Genomic DNA, 25,191 nt, shown 5'->3' on the forward strand with positions numbered 1-25,191 from the left:
CATACTGAAGTTAAAAATGTACCACTGACACCTTTGTTGCACTGTGACAATGAGGATGTCAGTGTAGTGCTTCAATATAAAAGTGATAGGATATAATAATCACTAAGAAGTAGAATGACCAGACAATGGAATATAGATAAAAATTTTTAGTAAATTAGGTATTTTAAGAAATCTGTCTGATTTTAAACGTCCCCTACTATCACTAGTTTCTAAAGATTCAGACAAAAATAGCAAACTGATAAAAGATGAGTTAGAGGTCAAGGTGGATGACTATTGATTTTGCTTAGTGTTTGAGCTTTCCTGTTACATTAGCTGTGACTTCACTGGGTTGCTTTTCTCTCCTCCTGTACCCATGGTAAATAATCCAAATCTATTTCAATTCTTTGTCTTTTTTTTTTGGTGAACCACAAGGCACAAGGATCTTAGTTCCCTATCAGGGATAGAACCTATGTCCCCTGCAGTGGGAGTGTGGCGTCCTAACCATGGACTGCCAGGGAATTCCCTCAATTCTTTCTTATTAAGCTCCGAAACAGCTTCAAAATCTCCTTTTGGGTGTGAGTGCACGACAGGGTACAATTCCATGAGTTCTGACAGTTGTAAACACCCGTAAAACCATCACTACAATTAAAATACAGAATATTTCCATCACCTTCAGAAGATTCCTCACATCTCTTTGCACTCCATCCCTCTGCCTTTGGCCCTAGCCAACGACTGATCTGATTCCTTGGAAAAGACCCTGATGTTGGGAAAGACTGAAGGCAGGAGGAGAAGGGGATGACAGATAATGAGATGGCTGGATGGCATTACTGACTCGATGGCATGAGTTTGAGCAAGCTCCAGGAGTTGGTGATAGACAGGAACGCCTGGCGTGCTGAGTCCATGGGGTCGTAAAGAGTCAGACATGACTGAGCGACTGAACTGAACTGATCTGTATGATGTTTCTGTCATTACATATAAGTTTGCTTTTCTGAAAGCTTATGTAAATGGAATTATACAATATATTCTCTTTTGTATGTGGGTCCTTTTATTTAGCATAATGATTATGAGACTCATCCATAATGCACATGTCACACCCTCATTTTACTCAGGCGGAAAAAGACTAGAATGAATCAGTGAGTTGCCCAAATTTTAACATAGCTCTCAAGGAACAGTTCTCAGATTCAAACTTAGGTCTTCTCATGGCTAGTCCCAGGTTCTTTGCACTATTCCATGCTGCCTCCATCAAAAGCAGCTGCAAAGACAGCTCACTGCCAGCTCCCCTAAGAGGCCCACTATGTACCCTGCTCAGCAGAATGGCTGCCTCCTGCAGATCTGTGCTGCAGCATGGTATCTCTCACAGCTGCCTCCACCAGGAAAATGTCCTGCAAATCAATAAAACCCAGTGGAGGTCAGATGGGCAGATTTTTACATGAGGGCCCACTCACGTTCAATGCCACAAGTATGCAGTGCTCCTTTGTGACAAACCCAGAGAATGCTAGGTCTCAGCTGTTGGGGTAACAATCAGAAATAGAGTCTTGGAAGAAATCCAGTTGGCAGAAATTCAAATTTTCTTATCCTGGTGGCAGAGAAAATAAACTGGAAGGGGAATTCATGCAACTTTATACATAATTAAGGAAGCTGATTCACATTCCAGGATGTGGATAAGATCCAACTATTTAACATGTCCCCTCAAACTTTTCATTCATCTATCTAAACTATGTAACTCTACCCACCTAAACTGCCTGAAACTGAACTTGGAATCAGATAACTCTCAGTCATTTAGCTGTGTAACCTTGGGCAAAATCACTTAGTTTCTCTGAGTTTCATTTCCCCCTCTCAAAGGATGTGATAAAATATTTATGTAAAACTAACTTGAAAATTTTAAAGTACTCCATAAAAATGGAGCCATGCTCTTACTCAGCACTGGGTCACTGTACCCGGCTTGTAAGAAGTGTTGACTTAGCAGAAACAAAGACATCATATTAAAGAACTATTTTTAGAACCTTTTTAGAACTATTAAAAGATGGTTTCTATTATTTGATTTATAAAAAGTTGAATATGTAAGAGAATCAAAAGGTAAGAGATTAGAGATACGAAAGTAGAGGAATTACACTTGCAAAATACACTAATTAATAGTAGTACTATGTGTAGGCTTCTACTAACTTAGTATTATTTCATTGCTAACAACTGTACAAATACTTGCCTCTCCTTCATGGACAGGTGGATTCTTTACCACTGCGCCAGCAAGGAAGTCCAAACACCTAGTTACTATATATTATATAGACATATTAAGATGATGCTACATATCAAAATACTAAGGTATAATTTATGTATAACAAACTAGACCAATTTTAGTACAGTTTCATAAGTTCTGACAAATACATACTCATGTAACCACTATATCAATCAAAATACCAATACAACCAAGACAGTTCCATCAAGAGAATTCCCAGTGCCCCCTTGGGAGTCGATCCTCTCCTCCACCCATGGTCCCAGCTAATCTTTGATTTGTTTTCTGTCACTACGGCGAGTGTATTTTCTGCAATTTTTCATAAAATAAAATCATATAGTGTCATTGTTAGTTTAAATCTATTTAATATACACAGATTGAAATTTGGAGGATTTTTCCTTTCTTAGGCCTTTGGGAAAAAGTTAAAATGATTATACTATTTTTCATAGCTTTTTTCACTGACCTAAATGACATCTACTAATAAGGAAAAATTTTCTTAAATCAGTCTAATTTAACAGAAAAATGAATAGTGAAACAAATTTGAAGAAAATATCACATTCTACTGCTGCTTGACTGTATAAATGTCAATTCAAAATCTCAATTTTCTTTTTTTGAAAAAAGTATTTATTTATTTGGCTGCACCAGGTCTTAGTTGCAGCACATGGGATCTTCGCTGTACCACGTGGGATCTAGTTCCCTGAGCAGGGATCAAACCCAGGGCCCCTGCACTGGGAGCCCAGAGTCTTAGCCACTGAACCACCAGGGAAGTCCCTTAAGACTATTCAATATTTCCAATAAGTTTTTGCTCACTATAAAAGTAGACAATCTAAATCTATGGTCTATATATTCCTGGTCAATCAGAAAAACTGGGGGAAAATTGCCCAAGTTCTAAAACAGCCAAGCTATTTTCAGTTTCTCAAATTCATGGCCATTTCAAATACTTAAACTATCAAAGAGAAAAAGGAAAAAAAAGGGTCAATACACCCCCGTCAGTTCAGTCGCTCAGTCGTGTCTGACTCTTTGTGACCCCATGAATCGCAGCACGCCAGGCCTCCCGGAGTTCACCTTAGTAACTTTATTGAGATATAATTCACATACCATAAAACTCACCCATTTAAAGTGTATGATTCAATAGTTTTTAGTACGTTCACAGAGTTGTAGCAACCATCACCACAATTTAATTTTAGAACATTTTTACCACTCCAAAAAGAAACCCGGTATCATTAAATTTTAGATGTTACACTAGCATCTAAAAGAGAAAAGCATTTCTCCTAAAACATTTATGTCTATAATTAACAAAAACAAAATTAACCACGGAAGAAATCAAGAAAATGTATTGAAAGTTTCTGTGGAGATTTAGGCTGTGGTCAAGAGCTGTTAAGAATGTACAGGCTGAGTTATTTTTTAGACTCTTGTAGCCCAGAATGAAAATCTCAAGAGCTTTGGTTGAATAAATTAGAAGAACATACTGAACATGTTCCAGGTGGGTGTTTATGTCCATAGTTTTTAAGAAGTAATTCAATATAAGCCTAATAATGCATAAACTAAAGCCAGTTTCATTTTATTAAGAATATTAGGAACTCTACCCTCACTAATTTTAAATAAATCACCCTGTTTAAAACAGAAAATCTGATTCATTTGTCCATGTATTTCATAGTATCAAATAATCTGTTATTTTTATATTAAACTAAATAATTCTTTAAAGGGGTATTTATTTTTGTTATAAACAATACAATGAAGAGGAAAGTAAAATATGGTTTGGGGTAACTTTTATGGTAGAAAAAACAAAAGTTGGTAACATTTATGTGTCACAGCCTTTGAAATATTCAAAGTTATTTCAGAAATAACTCATGTTCTCAAGTTTAAAAAAATTCACTACATTCAACAACAAAATTTCAAATTATTTATGCTGAGCAACCCCAGAAACAATTAAAAGTTCACAAATGCTAGAAATAACCAGATCATTTTTGAGGTAATTAAAAACACACACACAGTAAACAGAACTTAAATATAATTAATCCTAGATCAAACCTGACAAACACAACTTACAAAGCTCTTTAAAAGACCATTACATTTTAAAATAAATATTCTGAATGGAAAAGCCTTTTAAGGGCACTTTTAGGAAGTTATTTATAATGTAACTGTAAAAGAGTAATATTTACTTCTAAATATGATTCAATTATGTTAGAGGAAACATTTTTAATGAAACGGCAGAGAACATAAGGCTTTCCACAAAGAGAAAATAAGGGCAGTGAGGCAGGTTATCTTCACTAAGGGGAAAAATGTGTGGCAGAATAGAAAACAAATTAAAGAAGGGAGATTTATGGAGAACATTCAGAACAAAGGATTATGGGGGTAAAGAACACTGAAAACCAGTGTGGTGTTATCTTACAAAGTTGAGTGTTTATACAGCCTACAACCAAGCAACTCAACTCTTAGGTATAATCCTTAGAAAAACCCATGCACGGGAGCTTCACGAGGCACACACAGAAAATGTTCAGAGCAGCACTGTTCACAAAAGCCAAAAACAAAATAACCTGAACGCCCACTGGCAGGAGGATAAACAAACTTGGGTATATTCAAACAATGGAACATTATACAGTAGTGGTAAGAGAACAAACTATACTGAACAACTTACCAAATCTCAGAAACATCATGAGGAAAAAAACAAATCCCAAAAAACAATGTCCCTTTTCCTAAGGCTTCAAAAGCAAGCAAATCCACTGCATTATTTAGGCATCAAAATAGAAAATGTAGGATAAAGGTTATTTCTGATGGAAGAGCAAGAAAATGGTGAACAGGAAGAGAATACAGGATATTATCTGCTAGGTCTTAGGTATTTATTCATTTTGTATTATGCTTTGTAACTTACATATATATGCTTCATAATACCCTTTGGAGTATATCACATAATATTTATATTAAGATAAACGGGGAAAAAAGAATCCTACAGCTTTCCCGTCAACAGCGATCATCCTGTCTATAGCTGATCTAGGGCATCAGAGGATGAGATGGCTAGACGGTATCACCAATGCAATGGATGTGAACTTGGGCAAACTTTGGGAGATGGTTGAAGGACAGGGAGGCCTGGTGTGCTGCAGCCCATGGGGTTGCAAAGAGCTGGACATGACTGGGCTATAATACTAGGCCCATGAAGGATTTCCTCACACCTTGTAGTCTGGCTTGAATGTTTAAAATTTTTTTAATTGCAATATGTAAAAAGCAGGAACAATTAAAATTAAGTAACGGCTGTACTCTTTTAGAAGGACATATACTACCCTATACACCATAGTCCCTCTGCTCCCCATTCCTTTATACCTACCAACTTTATTCATTTCCATTAATTGGTTAGCCCTGTGTACATCAGAGTTTGAGAACTAGGATCTGCTTCAACACCTTCATTTTACGTGGTATCTGAGGCTCTGAATGATTAAGTGACTTGCCTAAGGTCACACAGCTTTGATAGGCTAAACCTCAGTGGTCTTTTCAAACACCTTACTATTTTCCACTTTCTACTTACTGAGTTATATACGTTTTAAATGAATATACTGATTCTGAAAGTAAGGGACTACATAGGCAGGTCAGCAGGCATAAGAACATACTATATGCTCTCATTAATATAGAGGCGATGTGAAATATTATACAAGGACTAAAATAGCTTCTGACTGCCAAGAAGTATTTCTTTATCTGAGTTCCCCTAAATTGTGACAATAGCCACTTAAAAAATACATATCTATATAACAACTATATTGAGATATAATTCATATACCATACAGCTCACCCATTTAAAGTTTCAAAGCCTTTAAGTATATGTCTTTTTAGTATGTATAGTACTAAACCACCCATCCATCTGGCCCTAGGTAATAATGACCACTTCTTTCCCTGGTGGCTCAGAGGTTAAAGCGTCTGCCTCCAATGCGGGAGACCCGGGTTCGGTCCCTGGGTCGGGAAGATCCCCTGGAGAAGGAAATGGTAACACACTCCAGTATTCTTGCCTGGAGAATCCCATGGATGGAGAAGCCTGGTAGGCTACAGTCCACGAGGTCGCAGAGTCGGCCACGACTGAGCGACTTCACTTCACTTCACTTAAAAAACAAAGGCACACAGTACTGTTAGTAACTGCGTACAATACAAATCCAATATTCTCCATGAAACTGCATTAAGACGTTTGTGTACCCTACAATAGGCATAAGATCCCTAATTAAGAACACAAGAATTCAATATTGCCAGTGGGAGGTTAAAAGGTGGATAATAGAGTATATACTCTTCCTCCAACAAGGGAATTAAGTTATTTCAAGCTCCAGATATTGTTCTATCTATAGACCATTGGTCTTAAGAAAGGGATACTAGACACCTGCTTAAAACAACAGCTGCAAAGGGATAAGAATATGATTCCTAATGTAATTCTTAAGGCTAGATGTGAATTTTGGGATACAAATCATATGAGTTATACCCAAAAGTACTTTGTGAAAGATTATTTTTGCAACTGAAAAAAAAGTTTCAAGGTTTATGGTTAAGTAGCTAATGCTTTGCAATTACTGCAATTTCATTCAAGAGCCCCACTATGACACTTTAAAATTTCTAAGTTTGGTGCAAAGCATGGAAGCAATCACCTAAAAATAAGCATAACAAAACTGTTGGACTCAGTTATTTTAAAACAGTGCAAGTACTGCTCTAAATATAGAGGTTTAATTTTGAAAGAATTCCCCACAACAGGTGGTAACCAATATTGGGTTTAAACTTGGTGTTTTATTTTTTAAATCTTGGTCTAATCCAACTGTGGTGGTGCTAGTGGTAAAAAGCTTACCTGCCAATGCAGGAGATGTAAGAACATGGATTTGATCTTTGGGTTGGGAAGATGCCTGGAGGAGGGCATGGCAACCCACCCAGTATTCAAGCCTGGAGAATCCCATGGACAGAGAAGCCTGGTGGGCTACAAATGGGGTTGCATAGAGTCGGACACCACTGAAGCAACAGCACACGTGTACAATCCAATTGTAGATGTTGGTCACTTTCAGATTTGTTGCCATTTTGCAGTTATAAAATACTTATCATAAAATACATCTCACATGGTTAATAGCTATTACTATATAGTTACATTTTTATTGTTACATAACTTTATATAATATATAGTTATGGTTTTCTATAATGATATTGTTGTAGAAAAATAACTATTACAGTTTTTATAAATTATGAAGATGATAAGAGATTCTTTTATTCAGGGTTATACTCTTTTGGGAACTGTTACCACAATGGCACCAGAAATTATTTCTAAAGGAATGATGCTGAGAAAACAAAGAACAACTAAAACAATTCCATTCACTGGGATCTGATGCTGGGAAAGACTAAGGCAGGAGGAGAAGGGGACGACAGTATGAGATGGCTGGATGGCATCACTGACTTAATGGACATAAGTCCGAGTAAACTCCGGGAGTTGGTGATGGACAGGGAGGCCTGGCATGCTGCAGTCCATGGGGTCTCAAAAGAGTCGGACACAACTGAGCAATTGTACTGAACTGAATTAATTATGCTACCTGATTAATCTTCCAAGACTTTTTGTGAGAGATGGCAATTATCATCACCTCGCTTTATATAAATGAAACCAATGCATAGATAATTTATTAAAAACAGCTATATGAATTTGTTTTGTCAGCAGATACCTGTATGTTGGCTACACAATTCTATACCACTAGTTCTAACCAATCAAATCTCAACATAAGCAGGTAATTTAAAAGACTACAATAGACACACTACTGCTCCTCATTGTTTGTGAAATCTCTACTAGTTGTTTTGGCCTGGATATCATGCAATATTATTAACCAGCTACTTTCAGAATTTCAGTGTAACTTTATCTCACCTCACAATAAAACTAACCATCTTACAGATATCTTTTCCTCCAACCTGCAGCAAAAATATGCAGGTATCACCATCAAAATGTCCTCAAGAGTGAACATCCAAACTATTCGTCAATAACTGAACTCTATTAACTCCCCACGACATCTGTTCCTCCATTTCTCTGTGCCTTGGAGAAGTGGGGGCTGGGGTGAGGTGAGTGACAAAAGGTCTATCTAGACACTCAGAGCTAAACTGGGAAGCATCTTTAGACTCCCTCCCCTTTAATCCCAAACCTAATCAAAAGGTCCAGTCAATTTAATCTCCTAAGTATCTGTCACATCTCCCCTTAGATATCCTCATTCCTATTACCACAGAAATGGTTCGGCCTCAGATGGTGGTTCACCTAGATCATCACATGCCTCTTAATTGCTCTCCTCACCTCCAGTTTTGCCCCCTCCAAGCCACTGACTGCACTAGAGAACCAGATCATTATTTTGAAAGCACAGTTATGACCATGCTGCTCCCTTATCTAAAACCTTTCAGTGGCATCCTGTCACCTATCTAAAGGCCAAATCCAAGTTCCTTAGCATGTCCTACAAAGCTTCTCATGCTGGGAAAGACTGAGGGCAGATGGAGAAGGGGGCAACAGAGGATGAAATGGTTCGATGGCATCACTGACTCAGTGGACATGAGTTTGAGCAAGCTGATAGAACAAGACAGGGAAGCCTGGTGTGCAGCAGTCCAGGGGACCGCAGAGTCAGACACAACAACAAAGTTCTACAGTCTAGCCCGTTCCTCTCCCACCTCACTCCTTAGTTCCGTCAACTTCTTAGACTGTTATCCCTGCATTTGTTCACACTGTACTCTTAAATGGCCTCCTCTGACTCTCACGGAACCTCACTTTAACTTTCTCTTACCCACTGATTAAAACACAAATGAGTTTTTTCTGGTCTCCCCAGATGCGATTGGATTTCCCTTCTATGTTCATATCATACTTTTTGCATATTTCTATTATTGCAGCTACGTTCTAATTATCTATGAGTATGCCTATTTCCTTCACTAGAATATCATTTTGTGGTCAAGGAATGTGTCTTATTAATCTTTTTATCCCTAGAACCTAAAGAGTCCTGGGAATAATAAACATTCAATAATTATTCAATGCATAAATATCCCTACACTATTTTTAAAACTATAAAAAAGCATTTGATACCATTTGCAGTCACAGGTAATAGAAACTTTTATATCAGGCATAGTTTGATTACTTAGGAAAACTATAGCAGAGTTGGCAGTGCCTTGACTCACTGCTTCTGAGCAAGAAAATGAAAGAAGGTCCTATCACACAAACAAATTGCTATGGACAAAGCTATGGTTACAGTAAGAAAAACCTTTTCATCTAGTCACCTGCAGCTAAACAGGCAAAAAATGATAGGGACTTGGAAGAGATTTTTGCTTTTGTGAGGATTAACTGGGATAATGTAATAAAGTGCTAAATAAGCAATCAAATAACATAAGCACTCAAAAAAATAAAAACAAACAAAGAGTAAGAATAGAAGATATACATTGGTCTCTGCCTTGAGATCCTGGCACAGAGCTCCTAAAACCTTGTAACTTCCCAAGTGATAACAGCACTAGGAGTATCTCTTAGTGGCAACTCTGGGTCAGCTCCTAGATGGAAAGACTAAACCACAAAGAGAAGCTTAGAATTTTCAGCCACTACCTCCTAGTCTCCAGAGACAGGGGAAGGGCTGGCAATGGAGTTAATAACTGATCATGTCTGTATGATGAAGCCTCCGTGAAAATCCCCAAAGTACAGGGTTCAGAGAGTTTTTGGGTTGGTGTTTTCACCCATACTGAGAGGGTGACATACCCCAAATCCACAGGCACAGAAGCTCCTGCACTTGAAACCTTCCCAAGACCACGTCCTGTCTACCTCTTCATCTGACTGTTATCTGAATCTTTACCATATCCTTTAATATACTGGTAAACATCAGCATTTTTCTGAGTTCTGGGAGCTGCTGTAGCAAATTAATTGAACCTGAGGAGGGGGCTTGGGAACCTCCAATTCATAGTCAAATCTGACATAAGTTGTGGGTATCTGAGGACTTACTACTTGTAACTGGTATCTGAAGTGGTATGGGAGCAGTCTTGGGGGACTAAGCCCTTAACCTCTAGGATCTGACACTACCTCCAGGTAAACAGTGCTGGATTGAGGTAAACTGTAGAACACCCAGCTGGTGTCACGGAGAATTGTTTTGGCGGGGAGGGGGAACCCTGACACGTGTGGTTTTTCCCTACACGGGAAAAAAGACAACTGGTGGAAAACTGAATTTTTCCAATATGAATGGTACCTATTAGTTTATGCTTATGGAAAAGTCTTCTTGTTTAATAGGATGATAAACATCAAAGTCCTTGAGACATCATCTTGGGAAGTATATAATGATTACAACACTCAAAGTACAAGTAGAAATCCATCACTCATTTAACAATATCTATTGATGACCTACTCTGAACAAATTATAAATAGGTTTGCTGAACCAGTGCAGGAAACTGGATTAATTTATCAATTAAAGCAAACAGATCTGAGAAGAATATTTCAACTCACTTTACAAACAACAAAACTGGAGCCCAGAGGAAAAAACTGCTGTTCCTCCTCAACTGGAAGATGAGAGAACCATACCCTAGTTTGCCCCAAGGCCATACTATGAATAGTTAAAGATTTTCATTTACAACAGAAACCAAAAGTTTTTAACGAAGTGGTATGTGGGTAGTACATTACTGTACTATGCTAAGAAAAATATAATATTTATATAAAGCCCTTGATACAGTGCTTTTCACATGGTAAATGCTCAATAATGGCAGCTATTACCTCCAGCTGTATGGTCTCTGGAAGGCTGAGTGCGTGATATCTACCTGGCAACAACTGCTTGACTAAATTGATAATAGAGCCACAGGACTTCTAATCTAATTTAACCTTTTGATTTTCCAGATGGAAAGAGAGAAATCTAAAAGAGCTAAATGACCCGCAAAGCCAACCATAGTGAGTGAGTTAGAGCCAAGACCAAACCCTGAATCCCCAGTCGGGCTTCCATTACATGTCACAGGTCTGTGACTTAGCTATAAGGTTTTATTCAAACTGTCATAGGAAAGTAATTAAGAACAGAGCTGCTATACCTAACTTTTTTCAATCTTTTTATTAAAGTCAGCATTGAGCTATGATTTTGATATAAGAATCAGCAAAGCATAATGGCAACACATAGTCTTATGAGTTAAAAACGAAACAACAGTCTTGGTAATGCAATTCTATCAGGGACACCTGATAAATGGAAAGGCCACCAGAGCAGCTGTTACATGTGCTGAAGGAGACTAAAAGCAGAGTACAAATACAAAGGAGAAAAGGATTTAAATAAAACGTTTTCCAAAACAAACTGAAAATGTGACAATAGCTGTGGGTCACTAAGAAACTGAGATTATGTCTCTTGGCATATAGCAACAACAGAATGGTTTGTTTTAAGCAACACTAACAGAAAGTTCAATAAAAAACACTGGGAGACCAAGACTAAAAGCCACAAGGTAGGAAGAGTTCCAGTAAACAACCAAAACGTTCTCCATTTCACACAGAGTGGAAAGATCAACCGTGAACTTTCAGGTCCTTGTGCATTGAGATTAGAATGCCCTCCTAGTTCTATAAAAATTAATCTCTGTATGGGAGGAAAAACGGGGCAGGGCATAGAGAGAAATTCAATCTATTTGTGGTGACTTAAATTCAACTCAACGAATATTTCCTAAAAATCTACTATGTGTGAAATATGCAAGATGCTTGCCTTGCCTTGCCTCAGAGACTTCAGAATTACATGGGAGAAGGGAGAAGAACCGGGTTCACGGAAGTACACAAATAACCCAACGCAGAACAGAAGCGCTCTGAGAGAGGTTCCAGTCAGGGCTATGAGACTCAGAAAAGGTTTCACAGAAGAAGCGGTGAAGTAGAGTAGGCGAGTGGGTGAATGGCCGACCGGGAGACGTCAACTCCCGGTTTCCTTTACAACTGCCCGCCTCTTCACGCGCTAGGCGGGCGCCCGGCTCACCCTCTCCGGCGGGGGCAGGCACTAAGGCTCTCGACCAGGCCAACCCGCCTTGATTCTCTTCCGCATTTCTCACCTCGGAGGCTTCCAAACTCCTCCTCGGGCAACCTTGTCTGAAGACTGAAGACAACGCTGAGAGGAGAGAGCCCCAAGGCGGGCGACCGGAGCCCTCTCTGGTCACAAGCTGGAGCCTGAGGCCAGGCCTCATCCCCATGGCAACGTCGCCAAGCGCCGGTTCGAACGCCCGCGCCGACGCCCGCGCCCCGGCAGTCCCACACCGTTCACCAATGAGCATCGAGGGAACTCGTGGACATGAACCGCCTTCTCTTCTAGAAGGCCAATCAGGAGCCCGATGAAACAGTGGGCGTAACTCTCAATTTCCGTCCTTCAACCAATCGGTCCACTGAAATGAAAATCTCGCGATGTTCTAAGAGAGAGAAACGCACCTTTGAGGCGGGTCCAGGATCCTTCCGCCCCGAGCTGTTGGTCTGCCAAAGCGCAACCCAGCTCTTGGGATTGGTCGACGGACTGCCAGTTTTCGCCGAAGGTCCGCCTTTTGCCTCCTTCTACTTGTGGTGAGTAAGGGATTAGTGGGTTTAGTTCTCCGCGGAGAAACTGAGGCTCGGAGCAATGAGAGTCTGCAGCTGACTAACTTCCGGTCGCTGTAGGGTCAGGAGTGGACTTGCCCTTCTCCAGCTGGCTGTGGGGCGCGGGCAGGCCAGACTCCAGCCGCTGCAGAGAGAAGGCAGGGGCCCTCTGGGGACCCCGCGAGCCTTGTTTGTCCCCAGACGAGTGGTGATCGGGGAGGTCGTCGGAAACCCAGAGTACCGGGTGTGGGGCCCAGCGACCCGAGCGCCATACCTTCCCTTTCTTGGGCCTCAGTTTTAACTTTGTTATTACTATTTAAACCCTGCCTACTTTCCAAGAGAGGTTTTATATTTTCTAATTACTTCCTTTATTGAATGGATACTATCGTGACAGTTACAACAGAAGTAAAGAAAGTCACAGGAGAGTCCTACTACCTAAAAACTTTTTTTCTTGGGGCCTAGTTTGGACCTTATGTATCTATTATATCTCTTAAGGGGGAAAATAAATAAATATATGAATGACATTAAATAAGTTGAATGCAATCAAATAGCCAAATGTAACTGGTGTACAGTCCAGGATGAGAGCACTGATGTTAGGGGTCGGGCAGATCTGCTTTTGAGTCTCTACCCAGACTCATCTCTGAGCTGTAATTTTCTTTTTCCTCTTCTGAAAACGGGGAGTAATGCCTCATGGGGTTGTTGTGAAAATTAAGTGAAATAATGAAGGTAAAGCACTTGGCAAAATGCCTGACAAGTAGTAACTCTTCCGAAAGTGGTAGCTATTATCTTCATACTAGAAATAAGAAAATATATTAGCCAATGGAATCAGTAGATGTACTGTAATTGAGTGCCCAATTTAGTTCAAAACTTGTCAGTTAAATAAATAATGATTAAGGAAACAATCCATTCTTCAAAAGAGTGAAATTTCTTCCTAGTAGCTATATTAAAATATCTTGTGGGGCTGTCAGGGATGTACATGGTGTGATGAACAGTGTGTTCACAGACAGTTTTGCAGAAAATATGAAAAGTCATTTTTTTATTCAACTGTTAATGAAAGCTAAGAGCATGCCATTAAAACATAACAGAGAAGCTTTCTGATGATGTTTTATACAGGGGTTAAGTATGACATATATTTAGTACTTTTGATATGTCAGACCCTACATATACATTATTTATTTTAATCTACAACAACTGTTAATAGTAGGTTGGTATTTCCTTATTTGGAAAATGAGGTGTAGAGAAGTGTGTTGCTCAAAATAACATGCTGTTGAATTAGGGAGCTAAGTCTCACTGCAAAGCCAGCCATACTTTTCTGTGTTGTGCGTTCTGTTTTTGATTGAGAAAGGATGAAAATACTTGGAATACAAGCAGTCTTTACTGTCTGAGCTGCCAGGGAAGCCTTCCAGGTGATGCTGATGGTAAAGAACTCTCCTGCCAATGCAGGAGACATAAGAGAAGGGGGTTCAATCCCAGGATCGGGAAGATCCCCTGGAGGAGGAAATAACAATCCACTCCAGTATTCTTGCCTGCAGAATCCCATGGACAGAGGAGCCTGGAGAGCTACAGTCCATAGGGTCACAAAGAGTCAGACACGACTGAAGCGACTTAGCAAGCAAGCAAACTCCTAGTCATCCTTTAAAAACCTTATGGAGTACCCCTTGACCTAAAGATAATCATTCTTTGCTGTCTTTACATCTCACACATACCTTTGTGATGCACAAAACACATCTGGTGACTTGTCTGTTTAAATATCTTCCACTTTCACTAGTATTCAGCTTCCTGTCTACTCTTCAGTCCTGCCACACTGCTTGTCGAATGGGACACACTCAACAGACATTAGATGAGAGAATGAATCCTTTCAGGCTGTAGTGTTAGAATTCCCCATGTTTGCTTTCCAGAATTGTACAGCAGATGGCACTAATAGGCCACTTAACAGTTCTCCTTCACCAGAAATGATTTTTGTCCAAACCTTGTCTGACTTTGACTTCATCCTTGAAGCCAGTATTCATGTCATTACAGGTGAAATCTCCCATTTCCTCCCTCAGCCAAACAGCAAAGATAGCAAGATGACTCAGCAGCTTAGTCTCTGAAACAGTGGCAGATGTCCAGGTAAAGGTGAGGTTGAGGGAACATTTTCTTTGTCTCAACTCATCAGTTTCTGGTAGTTGGGGGTTTTTCTTTTCTTTCTTTTTTAGTTTTATCTTTTTGTTGATGTTATTGCTTTATTCAAGGATGGGAGCCTTATTTCTGTTCACTTCTTCTAAAGGGAAGAAGGGACTAGGAGAATTGGAGAAGAGACCATTATGATGTGGGATGTGAAGAGAAGCTGAGCAGTCACATAGCTAGCTGCTTGTAGGCAGGCAGAGTTGACCTTCTTCCTCATAGTGGAGTAGCCTGGGCAAATTTCCTGGACACTAGTGCCCCAAGTTAGTTACTTGTGTGCTTGTCCAAGGCTGACATCAAGCTTGTCCCCAATACTTGGTGCTTGAGAACCCTCAGGCTACTGGGTATGGTTTTGAACGTGTGGTTATAGGCTCCAGCTTCCCAGAAAAAAAAAAAAGCAGAGGCATAAAAAACCTTTATCAGAGAGACAAAGTTTAGGGGCATCAGACTACACTTTACCCCTCCAGGGTTGTCTTTGGGCAACAGGATCTTCATCTATGTCAGCCTCCAACTAAAACTTCTGTGAATAGGATTCCAGTTAGACATCTTTAAAATCCTCCATATGAATGTAGATCAAAGTGTGGGAATTTTGGGACTGGAAGCGATTTAATAAATCATTTTCGTATCCTCTCTCAGGGCCACTTGTGCCCTAAGCCCTGCTCTTTCGCGGTAAGCAAAGTTGTATAATGGAAAAAAATACAAACTTTGGAGTTAGACTTGATTCCCTGGTATCTCTGATGGTCAAGATTCTGCCTGCAATGCAAGAGACCCAAGTTAGATCCCTGAGTTGGGAAGATCCCCTGGAGAAGGGAATGGGTACCCACTCCAGTATTCTTGCCTGGAGAATTCTGTGGACAGAGGAGCGTGGAGGGCTACAGTCCATGAGGTTGCAAAGAGTCAGATACCACTGAGTGACTAATACTTTCACTTTTCACTTTTACTTAGATTCAAATCTCAGCATTCACAGACCAGTTATGTGTTTGGGGAAGTATTTTAAACATTTTGAATCTGAATTTCCTTATCTTAAACTGGAGGTAACAATGCTTATTGTGAAGAGTTGTCTTGAGCATTATAAAAGATAAAAAACCTTGCATGGGGTAGATTCTTAATTGATAACATGGTGGGATGAAATACTGTTTCTGCTAGAGGGATTTTAGACTATGAGGAACAGGTTGCAGGAGGATTTGGAGAGCTCTTTCTAAAGGTATATTTGTGACGGCTCCTGTGGTTGAGCTGTGCTTGCAATAGCACTCTGATTAATTTGATGAAAATATTGGACCACAACACATCAGTATAGACATTTACCTGTGAATTATTTTTTGGCACCTAAGTCCTCAACCTCCTAGGCGGTGAGGGAATTGTATCTACAGAGAAAGCCAAGAGCGCTTTTCCTTAGCTTCTGGAACCTTCTGATGACATTGAGGGGGTTTTGTTCAGGGTTTTTTAAACCACCTAAGGCACTTTGCCACTTTGCTGAAGTGTGAATTGCCTGCTGTCAGCCTGGAGTTCTCACCTCCGCAATCTGGCTGCAGGCATATTTGCATATTAGATGGTGTGTTCTTTAACCCCCTGAGGTTTGAATCCACTCAGAGTTTGTGTGCCAGGTGAGTGTGTGTATGTGTATCTGTAAGAGAGTGAGAGAGAGAGAGAGGAAGAAAGAAATCTGGATACTTTAAAACCCCAGGACAGTTTCAGCTCCATGGTCTCCAGAAAAACAGAAAACCTCCAACAATAGCTCCATTGACTTTTATGTAAATGGCACTCTTCAGGAAAACACTGGGCTATTTCCCAAAGTCCCAGAATATAACCTGAGCATCTGTTTGAGTGGGAGGTGGGGAGACAGTTCTGTGGAGTCGATGAACATCTGTTGAGAGCTGCTGTGCGGGGTCCCAGGAGACAGCTCACAGTCTGGCTCTTACCTGCCAGAGGTGCAGAGATTTACCACACTAGGTGTACGTGCGTGTGATGGCTTTGTACCATGTCCATGTAGCTAAGCTGGAACTGAGTTTCCCAGGAGTCCCTTCCTGGATAGTTCCAGGTTAGGGCTGACCTCAGGAGAATTTTGTGCAAGATTTGGAAGGCTGAAGTGAAGTAGCAGCCAGTCCACTGTGAAGAACAGAGCAGGATCCTGGGCATGGTGGCAGGACATACCTCTGGACACTCTGATCTGCTGGCTCACTTTAGGGTGCAGGACAGCACCCAGGCCCGCAGCTCCCCAACTCCTGCTGCATCGCCTCCTTCAGCCGTTCTGAGTCCCGGGTTGGGTGTACGCTCAGCTCTGTGGCAAAGGGCTCCAGCTTCTGCAAGTCACCCGAGTCAATGAGCTTGGAGACAGTGGACAGAAGTCGATTTGTTCTCACAGGTTCCAGTTTTCCTTGCTGTCTTCCACTTCACAGTCAGCTTTCCTTTCCAACTGCTGGCATCACCAGCTTACAGAGACTTCAGGCCTAACACCAGATGCGGAGGTGACAGAGGTACATGGGTTTCTCCGTCAACTTCTTGATTGGACAAGGTCTATTCCCTACCCTGAATTCTTATAGTATTCTGTTTCTCTTATCAAACATGACAGTAGTAGATTATTCAGGCCGTGTTAAAGGCCCAGAAGATGGAGGGATTAGAAGCCAGAAGGCTTCACAGAAGAGGTGACATCTGAGTTGTTGCTGAAATGATAAGGAGATAGTTGCATGGATGGGGAAGGAAGGAGAAATTGTAGAGTTCAGCTGGCTCAAGCCAAGTGATTGGAGGGTGAACAGGGTACCTTTCTGTCCTCTCTGGGTACAGAGCACAGGTAGAAAGTGAACATCTGTCTGATCCTGGCTCTTGATCCTAGCTCTTCTGGTCTGGCTGTTAGCTGTGGTCACCACTGAATACAGGTATCTATTGAGATACAGTTTTGCTAGGGTGCACCCTTGTCACTAACCTAAGCCTCCTCCCCATAGGACAGTACTGGCCTGCTGCCCTCTCCCCAGTGGTGCCACATGGCCACCGCAGGCTTGTCTCTCTTGGCCCCCATGGAGGCATCTTTGTTTTCTCACGCAGTGTTGGTGACAGCAGCGGTGTGAAATCATGCCCAGGGGCTTCCTGTCCTAGGCAGGGCACTGTGCCCTCTAGCCTTGGATCCCTAAGCTTGTCCCAGCACCCATCTCATGGGACTCTACTTGAAGCAGGGGCAAGGTACCCTACACCTGTAACTTGCTGATGCTTTCTGAGCATCACGATGGGAAGGCCTGGGATCAGGTACCTATTCTTACCTAAACCTGTAACCAGTAATTTGAAATCTTTCTTCACTAGTTCTTTGGTGACAGGGTTCCTTCTGGCTTCCAGAATAAAGTCCTCAGCATGTATTTATTCCCTTGGAGACCAGGGAGCAGAACACCACATTTAATAAAAGCCCTGATACTGGTTTATATATGAATTTTAAACTCAGAAGGGTCCACACTTTACATACTGTTATGAGCCACTCTTTTTCTACTTAGTGTGTCTGAAAATCTTTACAAGCAGCACATTTGTCTCTACCTCATTTTTTAAAAAACACATTTTAATTCTTATTTATTTTGGCTGCATTGGGTCTTCATTGTGGTGTGGGGGTTCTCTTGTTAAGGAGCACAGACTCCACAGAGCTCAGGCCTAGTGGTCATGGCACATGGACTTGGTTGCCCCATAGCACATGGGATCTTAGTTTCCCAACCAGGGATTGAACCCTGCCTTGGAAGGCAGATTCTTAACCACTGGACCACCAGGGAAGCTCATCTTGACTGAGCAGCACCAAGGGGCCCATGGAGATCATCAGCTCCTATTCCAGCCACTCCTCTCAGTGTCAGTTGTGGCACCCAGGAGCACCAGCTTCTTCTCTGGCACTGGAATCCTGCAGATGAGGCCCTGCAGCTCAGGCCTCTCCCTGCCTGGGCCAGTCTCTCAGACCTCAACTGCACTTTAGGCCCCTGGTTTTCTTTCAGTTCTGCCATCTCACCTGGGAACCTTTGTCCATGCCGTTCCCTCCACCTGGAACACACTTTCCTCCTTCCCTTGCCGGTTTACCTTTTACTCATCCTTTACTTCTCTGCTCAAATACGTTTCTTTCAGGAAGCATTCCTTATTGCTTCTCGGCCTTTTGGCTAAGATCAAGTGTAGGAAGCATACCTTGATCCCTCAGGCAAGGTCAAGTTTCCAATCATACATTTTCCCTTTGGAACACAGACCTTATTGACAAATGTTTTAAAATTTGCTTAACTATTTGTTTAAAGTCTTCCTCTCCTACTAGACTATAAACTATATTCTATATTCATGCGAGGGCAAAGGCCAAGCATAGTATGTGCTCCATAAATATTTGCTGCAGGAACAAATGCCACAAGTTTTTCTTTAGCAGAGCCTTACTGAAAGGATCTTCCATGTTTTTTGTTTTTTGGTGTGTCTGTGTGTGTGTGTGTTTGGCTGCACGCATGGCATGCAGGATCTTAGTTCCACGCCCCCTGCAGTGGAATCTCAGAGTCTTAAAGGCTGGACCACCAGGGAAGTCCCTCCTGTCTTTTGTTGTTGACATTTTTTCCTGCAGTGGAAAGAAGACTAAATGGAAAAGACTAAAAAAGTCTGTTGTTATTGTATGGCTGATTATAAAGTTAATGTTCTCTGTAAATTTCCAAATAATATAGATATATATGGAGCAGAAAATGAAAGTTTCCCCGTAATCTCATCCTCCAGAAAACAGTATTAATGATGTGTATCCTCTTCCAGTCATTTTTCTGTGCATATTGAAGTCTATTGAGTGCTTATTAATCAGCAGGCACTGTTCTAAACCATTTGACAAAGTTAAGTCATGTAATCCTCACAGCAACCCTTTATAGGAGAGCTATCATTATCCTGTCTTAAGCTGAGGAAACTGAGCTTTAGGAGCTCATCACATGGTGAATGAGTGGCAGAGCCCGAACTTGAACCCAGACTCCAGGTTCATACTCTTGACCACTCTGCTAGTTCGCCTCTGATGGGATGGGAAGGAGACTTTCTACCATGGCTGCCCCTTTATATTTTGAATTTTGGACCATGTGAATGTATCACATTCCAAAACATAAAAGACTGAAAAAAATCAGTAACAAATTTTTAGAACACTAAGCCACCATTCCTAAGTGACTCTTCTAAGCCATCAGAAACCACATTGTTTCCCAGAGAACGCTAATCAATACTCTGTGATGGCCTATATGGGAAAGAATCTAAAATGGAGTGGGTATAGGTATAATGATTCATTCTGCTGTACAGCAGAAACTAACCAACATTGTAAATCAACTATACCCCAAAATAAATAAATGATAGAAGTTAAAAAATACAAAGAAACCATACTTTGGGGTCTCTTTGCTCCAGAGTCTCAAGCTGGAGGCTGAGGGAAATGGGATTGTGGATTTGATGATGACATTGTACTGCATCTCTCCCATTCCCAGCATCTCTCCAGTTTTGCTGAGTTTGCACCTGAGGATCTCCCATCTCTACATACACACATGGGCCCTGCTCCAGCAGGGAGACCCGGAAGAGTTGGGACAGACCCACACTACCAGCTAGAGGCCGGGGGCTGCAGTTAGACACAAAGGCCTGTCTCTGACTCCTGGCTTCCCCGCATTGGTCCTCAGCATGTAGGTGATGAGGTCACTGTTAGCTGGTCTGTGTGACTCCCCGGCACCAGAGTGCTGCCCCGCTCCGGCCTCCTCAGCATGGATCTTCCTGTTTTGTGTAACTTGGCACATCTTTGTTATGCCTTCAGATAGACCATGGCCCTGAGAGCATGTGGCTTGATCATCTTCCGAAGACGCCTCATCCCCAAGGTGGACAACACTGCCATTGAGTTTCTACTGCTACAAGCATCAGATGGCATTCATCACTGGACTCCTCCCAAAGGTGGGAGGCCAGGGGGTGGGCTGTGGGGAAATGCCAAGCGCTGTTCAGAAATCCACGCTGCCAGGCACCCTACAGCACTTGCTTCCCAGTGATTGTGTAGCAGGAGGTGGGTGTGTGGGCAGAAACTCTTGGCCCTTCCTGCATACGAGGTCTACATGCCAGGCCAGGAGAACCGAAATAGAACTCTGACTGAATACCAGGTTTTCTTGTATCAGTCACCAGAGCGTCAGCCTCTCCAGTGAATGGTGGGGAAGGAGAAGAGGCATTGGGCTGCAGCTGGGGACCCTGGGGCCAGGTCATTACTGGGCTACAGGTTAAGAGTGAACAGCCCCCAGACAGAAGGGAGCAGAGACTTTAAGGGAAAGTAAGGTGGGGGAGAGGTGAACAAGGCTCCTCCAGGGTTGGAGGAGGGCTTCTTTGGTAGCTCAGATGGTAAAGAATCTGCCTGCAGTTTGAGAGACCTGGGTTCAAACCCTGGGTTGGGAAAATCCCCTGGAGAAGGGAATGACTACCCACTCTAGTATTCTTGCCTGGAGAATTCCATAGACAGAGAAGCCTGGTGGGCTGTAGTCCATGGGGTCATCAGAGTCGGATGCGACTGAGCGACTAACATCTTAGGGTTGGAGAACAAGGAAGTAGGAACAGGAAAAACAGTTGGCACATTTGAGTTCCACTGAGGAGAAACAAAGTGAAAAAAAAAAAAAAGAGGTGTCACCAATACTATGAATAGGAATATTCACACTTGCCTCCTGATCACCTGAGTCACACTGCATGGTGCCTCTCGATGAAAGATTTCAAAGGAAATCTCTGAATTTTCCCTGCCTTAGGCGAGGGAGAAGTTACCATCTTAGCACTGATGGGCAGAATGCTGAATAGATGCTGTTGGGTGGGGTGTGCTCAGAGGTTCGCACACAGTTCTGAGGGAAGGTCAGGCATCTCGAATCAGCGTCACCTTTCTGCCCACCAGCATGCCTCCCACCTGCCTTCCCCGATGCAGTACCTGCCTGGCTTTGTGTCCACGGCTATATGAGGTGCTTCCAGAGAAAATTCCCCAGCAGCCATGGACAGAAATGGAATTTTAAGTCCAGACTCCTGGTTGCTTTCTGTGGGAGCTATGCAGCAGCAGCTGACTGGGGCGCTGCTCTGGGGACCCCCGGGATGGAGGAGAGTAGGATGTAGCCCTGTCTTTGAGCTAAGAAGAGAACAGCTAAGAATTCCTGCTTCCCAGGAGCTCCCGAACCAGGAGGCCCCCAGCAACTTGTTAAAGCCATGTGTTGATCGAAGCTGCCAGACCCCTCTCAGGCCTTCTTGGCCCCCTTGGGCAAGCTGAGAATTTGCAGGGAGGGCCTTGAGGCAAAGCCGAGGGCTGCTCCCAGTCTGCAGAGCTTCAAGTTCTCTTACAACAGTTTCTTGGCAGTTGTCTGCTTGGGTTTGGGCCTTGCCAACAAATTTTCTTAGAACTGGCTCTCGGCTTGTCCTTAGTCTAAGTTCCCATCAGGACTTTCCCTATGAAACTAGAATCTGGCCTTACTCAGAAAGATGAAAACAATTTGGAAGAGCCTTGATAGCTACTTGGAAACAGCTGCGGGTGCCTTGGTATAGGGTTTAGAGCCTGACCGTTGGCCCTGGGACTTCGGGCACCAACTGCAGACGGTGTTAAGTCCTCACTGTGGGCTATAAGCGAAGAACTCCCTCTTCAGCCAGCTCCCACCTGGCAAGAAAGGACCACCCTTCCTTGGGAAGGTCACGTTAAGGTCTCCCAGGGAAGGGTTTCCCTGAGAACATGGGATGAAGAGAGCTCCAGAGAAAAATAGAGCAGAGGTCTGGGGGAGGCCAACTTCCACATCGAGGAGCAGCATTCTAGACCAGACTTGCCAAATATATGGTTTGTTTCACTCTCTGTAGCAAAGATGGGGTGGGGAAGGGGCTTGCCCAGACACCACAGAGCCAGACCCTACGTGTCCTGTACCCTATTCTCTGCCAGTTTAGGATATTGCTAAAGCCTAGCAACACCTAGAAAAGTCACCACAGACCCAGCTTTAAATCATCTGACCTGGAAAATCTAGCTTTGTTGACGATTATATTTGCTTCCTCTTCTTTTTTCCTCACCAGGCCATGTGGAACCAGGAGAAAGTGACTTGGAAACAGCCCTTCGGGAGACCCAGGAGGAAGCAGGCATAGAAGCAGGCCAGCTGACCATCATTGAGGGCTTCAGAAGGGAGCTCAGTTACGTAGCCAGAGCGAAGCCTAAAATCGTCATCTACTGGCTGGCGGAGGTAAAGGACTGCGATGTGGAGGTCCGCCTCTCCCGCGAGCACCAAGCCTACCGCTGGCTGGAGCTGGAGGATGCCTGCCAGTTGGCTCAGTTTGAGGAGATGAAGGCTGCACTCCAAGAAGGACACCAGTTTCTCTGCTCCACAGCGACCTGAACTGACCAGAGTCGGGCCTTTTGCCTCAGTAGGATCCTTTCAGGGCCTTCTGAGATGAACTGCCTTCACTTCACTTCACTTCACTTCCTTGGTCTTTGGCTCATTATAGCAGAGAGCAGAGAGGCTAGTAAAATCAGCTGAGGACTCTCAGAGGAGAGCAAGCAAGAATCTCAGCTAGGTGGAAAGGAAGGGAAAGGAGGAGTTTTAAAAAAAAAAAAAAAAGCCCAGGTCCAGTGAGTACCTCCTTATACTTTATGAATAAAGTTTATGAATAAACTTCAAGCAGCTTCTCTCTCCCTCTAACCTGCTGTATTTATTTCATGGACTCTTGCCCGGGGCATAGGGGTGCGGTGGAGAAAAACTAGAGTGGATCAGGGCTCCAGCCTTAGCTGGAGGGAACCCTGGGACCAACCACTGTACCCCAGAAAAGCTGAGGAATCAGGGAGACCCAACATGACCAGGGCAGCTCTTCTGTCCCTGGACCTCCAAGCACTCTCACCCCACCCCACCAACGTGCCCGATTTGTTGTGGCTTTTATCAGAACGGACAAATAAGTGAGTGGGACTGGAGCGTAGGAATTGGGTCTGCCCGCCATATCCACAGATGCCGAGGACCCACAGTGGGACTCGATCATCTGTGGAGTTTGGTATCCACAGCGGGTCCCCCAGTCCTCCGCAGATAACGGAGTACGATTCTACTCACTAATGTATCTTTTCCTGGCACCAGGGACACATGTTGCAGGTGCTCAGTATTTCCTAAAATAGAGACCCAGACACAACAGGGACAGGAGGGTCAGGCAGCCCTGGGCCACCAGGTCAATGACACACACACTCCAGCCTCCCAGCCCAGTCCTGACTCCCACAGTCAGTGTGGTGTCAGTGTGACTGAGGTCACTGGCGAGGAGCAGGCCTGAGCCTGGGGCCTCTGCTGGGCCACCTGCAGCCCTGTCATTCCCCTGTGCCATCCTCGCCTGCTGTGGCCTTCACCTTTAGCAGGCCTTGCTTGTTGGCGTTCCTCTCTTCCTACCTACTCCCTTTCTCCACAACTCTGCTGGAAGATCCAGAGGCGCAAGAGGTAGGCCCTGGCCCTCTTTCCCCTTGCTACTAGGGATCACAGAACGCAGGGAAGGTGTTAGATCCTACAGCCCTTCCAGGAGCTGTTAGCAGCTGGGTTCATGTGGATTTCATTAGGGAGTTGTTGCCCAATGAAGTGCGGAAGATTGGCTGGGAAGGGGCATTGGCAAAGGTCAACCTGGATTACCAGGGTCAAGAACAGGCACCCCCAGACGAAATAGAGAAGTCGCCTGGGTCTCTGACAGGCTTCCAGATGTTTTCAGTCACCGTTTCTCCGTGCAGACAGGGCAGAAGTACTAGTGAACAGGATCTTGGAGCCCTGCCAGGGGCCTGAACGGTTTTGTTCCTCACCCCTCTGAGCGGCACTCCCTGAAGGAGGCCTGCTGCAGGAAGTTTTTTGAGCTTAGTGTTCTCTTTCCAGGCCAGCAGGGACCACATCCTACTGATTTAATAAATGCCTGCTGGGCAGTGGTGCCAAACCACAGACTGGCTGCCTCCTAATGAGGGCTGGCCGGCCCTGTGCTCTCAGCATGGGAGTCTGAGGGAGTCTGTGGAATCTCAAAATGCTCAGCACTTGTACACCAGAGTTCGAAGGGACCTGGAAAATGACCTGATTCTGCTGCTCATTTTTTTTTTTTAAGCTGGGAATATTGAGGCTTAAGGAGGTAGATGGCCCTGGCAATTGTCTATATGTGAGGTCCTTCGAGAATTAGGTGCCCTAGGGGACTCTTATTTTAGAATATCTTGTGTAGCTTTGGAGTCATTCTTCTAGGCCTTACAGTGTTTTCCATTAAAACACAGGTACTTTGGAGAAGGGGGTGAATAAATTGCATTCAGCTGCTCACTTTGTGGGACGAATTGACAGGTGTGACTGGGGCATGTTAATGGGCAGTGGATGAGGGAGGGTGAGAGCAGAGCTGAGATTGGGATCTAACA

General features: G+C 43.2%; 2 protein-coding genes across 8 annotated transcripts in view; one reads left to right on the plus strand and one right to left on the minus strand.

Moving 5' to 3' along the window:
- KIF24 (kinesin family member 24) overlaps window positions 1–12,390 on the minus strand; it is a 72,962-nt gene extending 60,572 nt beyond the window's left edge. For 4 of the 5 annotated variants that reach the window (XM_059889055.1, XM_005210321.5, XM_024995677.2 and 1 more), the window contains exon 1: window positions 12,200–12,365. The gene's annotated coding sequence lies outside the window, so the exon portion shown is untranslated. Of the gene's footprint in view, window positions 1–12,199 lie in introns of all 5 variants that reach the window. The other variant, NM_001193229.2, reaches the window with a different exon arrangement.
- A 234-nt stretch (window positions 12,391–12,624) lies between these two features.
- Window positions 12,625–23,485, plus strand: NUDT2 (nudix hydrolase 2). 3 transcript variants are annotated; one of them, NM_001077102.1, is given in 3 exon segments: window positions 12,625–12,698; window positions 20,620–20,753; window positions 22,866–23,485. In NM_001077102.1, coding segments are annotated over 2 exon segments (444 nt in total). In that variant the 5' UTR covers window positions 12,625–12,698; window positions 20,620–20,626; the 3' UTR covers window positions 23,183–23,485.
- Window positions 23,486–25,191: the final 1,706 nt, after the last annotated feature.

The sequence above is a fragment of the Bos taurus genome, chromosome 8 (genome assembly GCF_002263795.3).
Source record: "Bos taurus isolate L1 Dominette 01449 registration number 42190680 breed Hereford chromosome 8, ARS-UCD2.0, whole genome shotgun sequence".
Taxonomy (NCBI): Eukaryota; Metazoa; Chordata; class Mammalia; order Artiodactyla; family Bovidae; genus Bos; species Bos taurus.

Coding starts and splice junctions, on each gene's coding strand:
- NUDT2 (XM_059889276.1), top strand. CDS start 20,627: ATGGCCCTGAGAGCATGTGGCTTGATCATCTTCCGAAGACGCCTCATC. Junction 20,754..22,865: donor TCACTGGACTCCTCCCAAAG/GTGGGAGGCCAG, acceptor TTTCCTCACCAG/GCCATGTGGAACCAGGAGAA.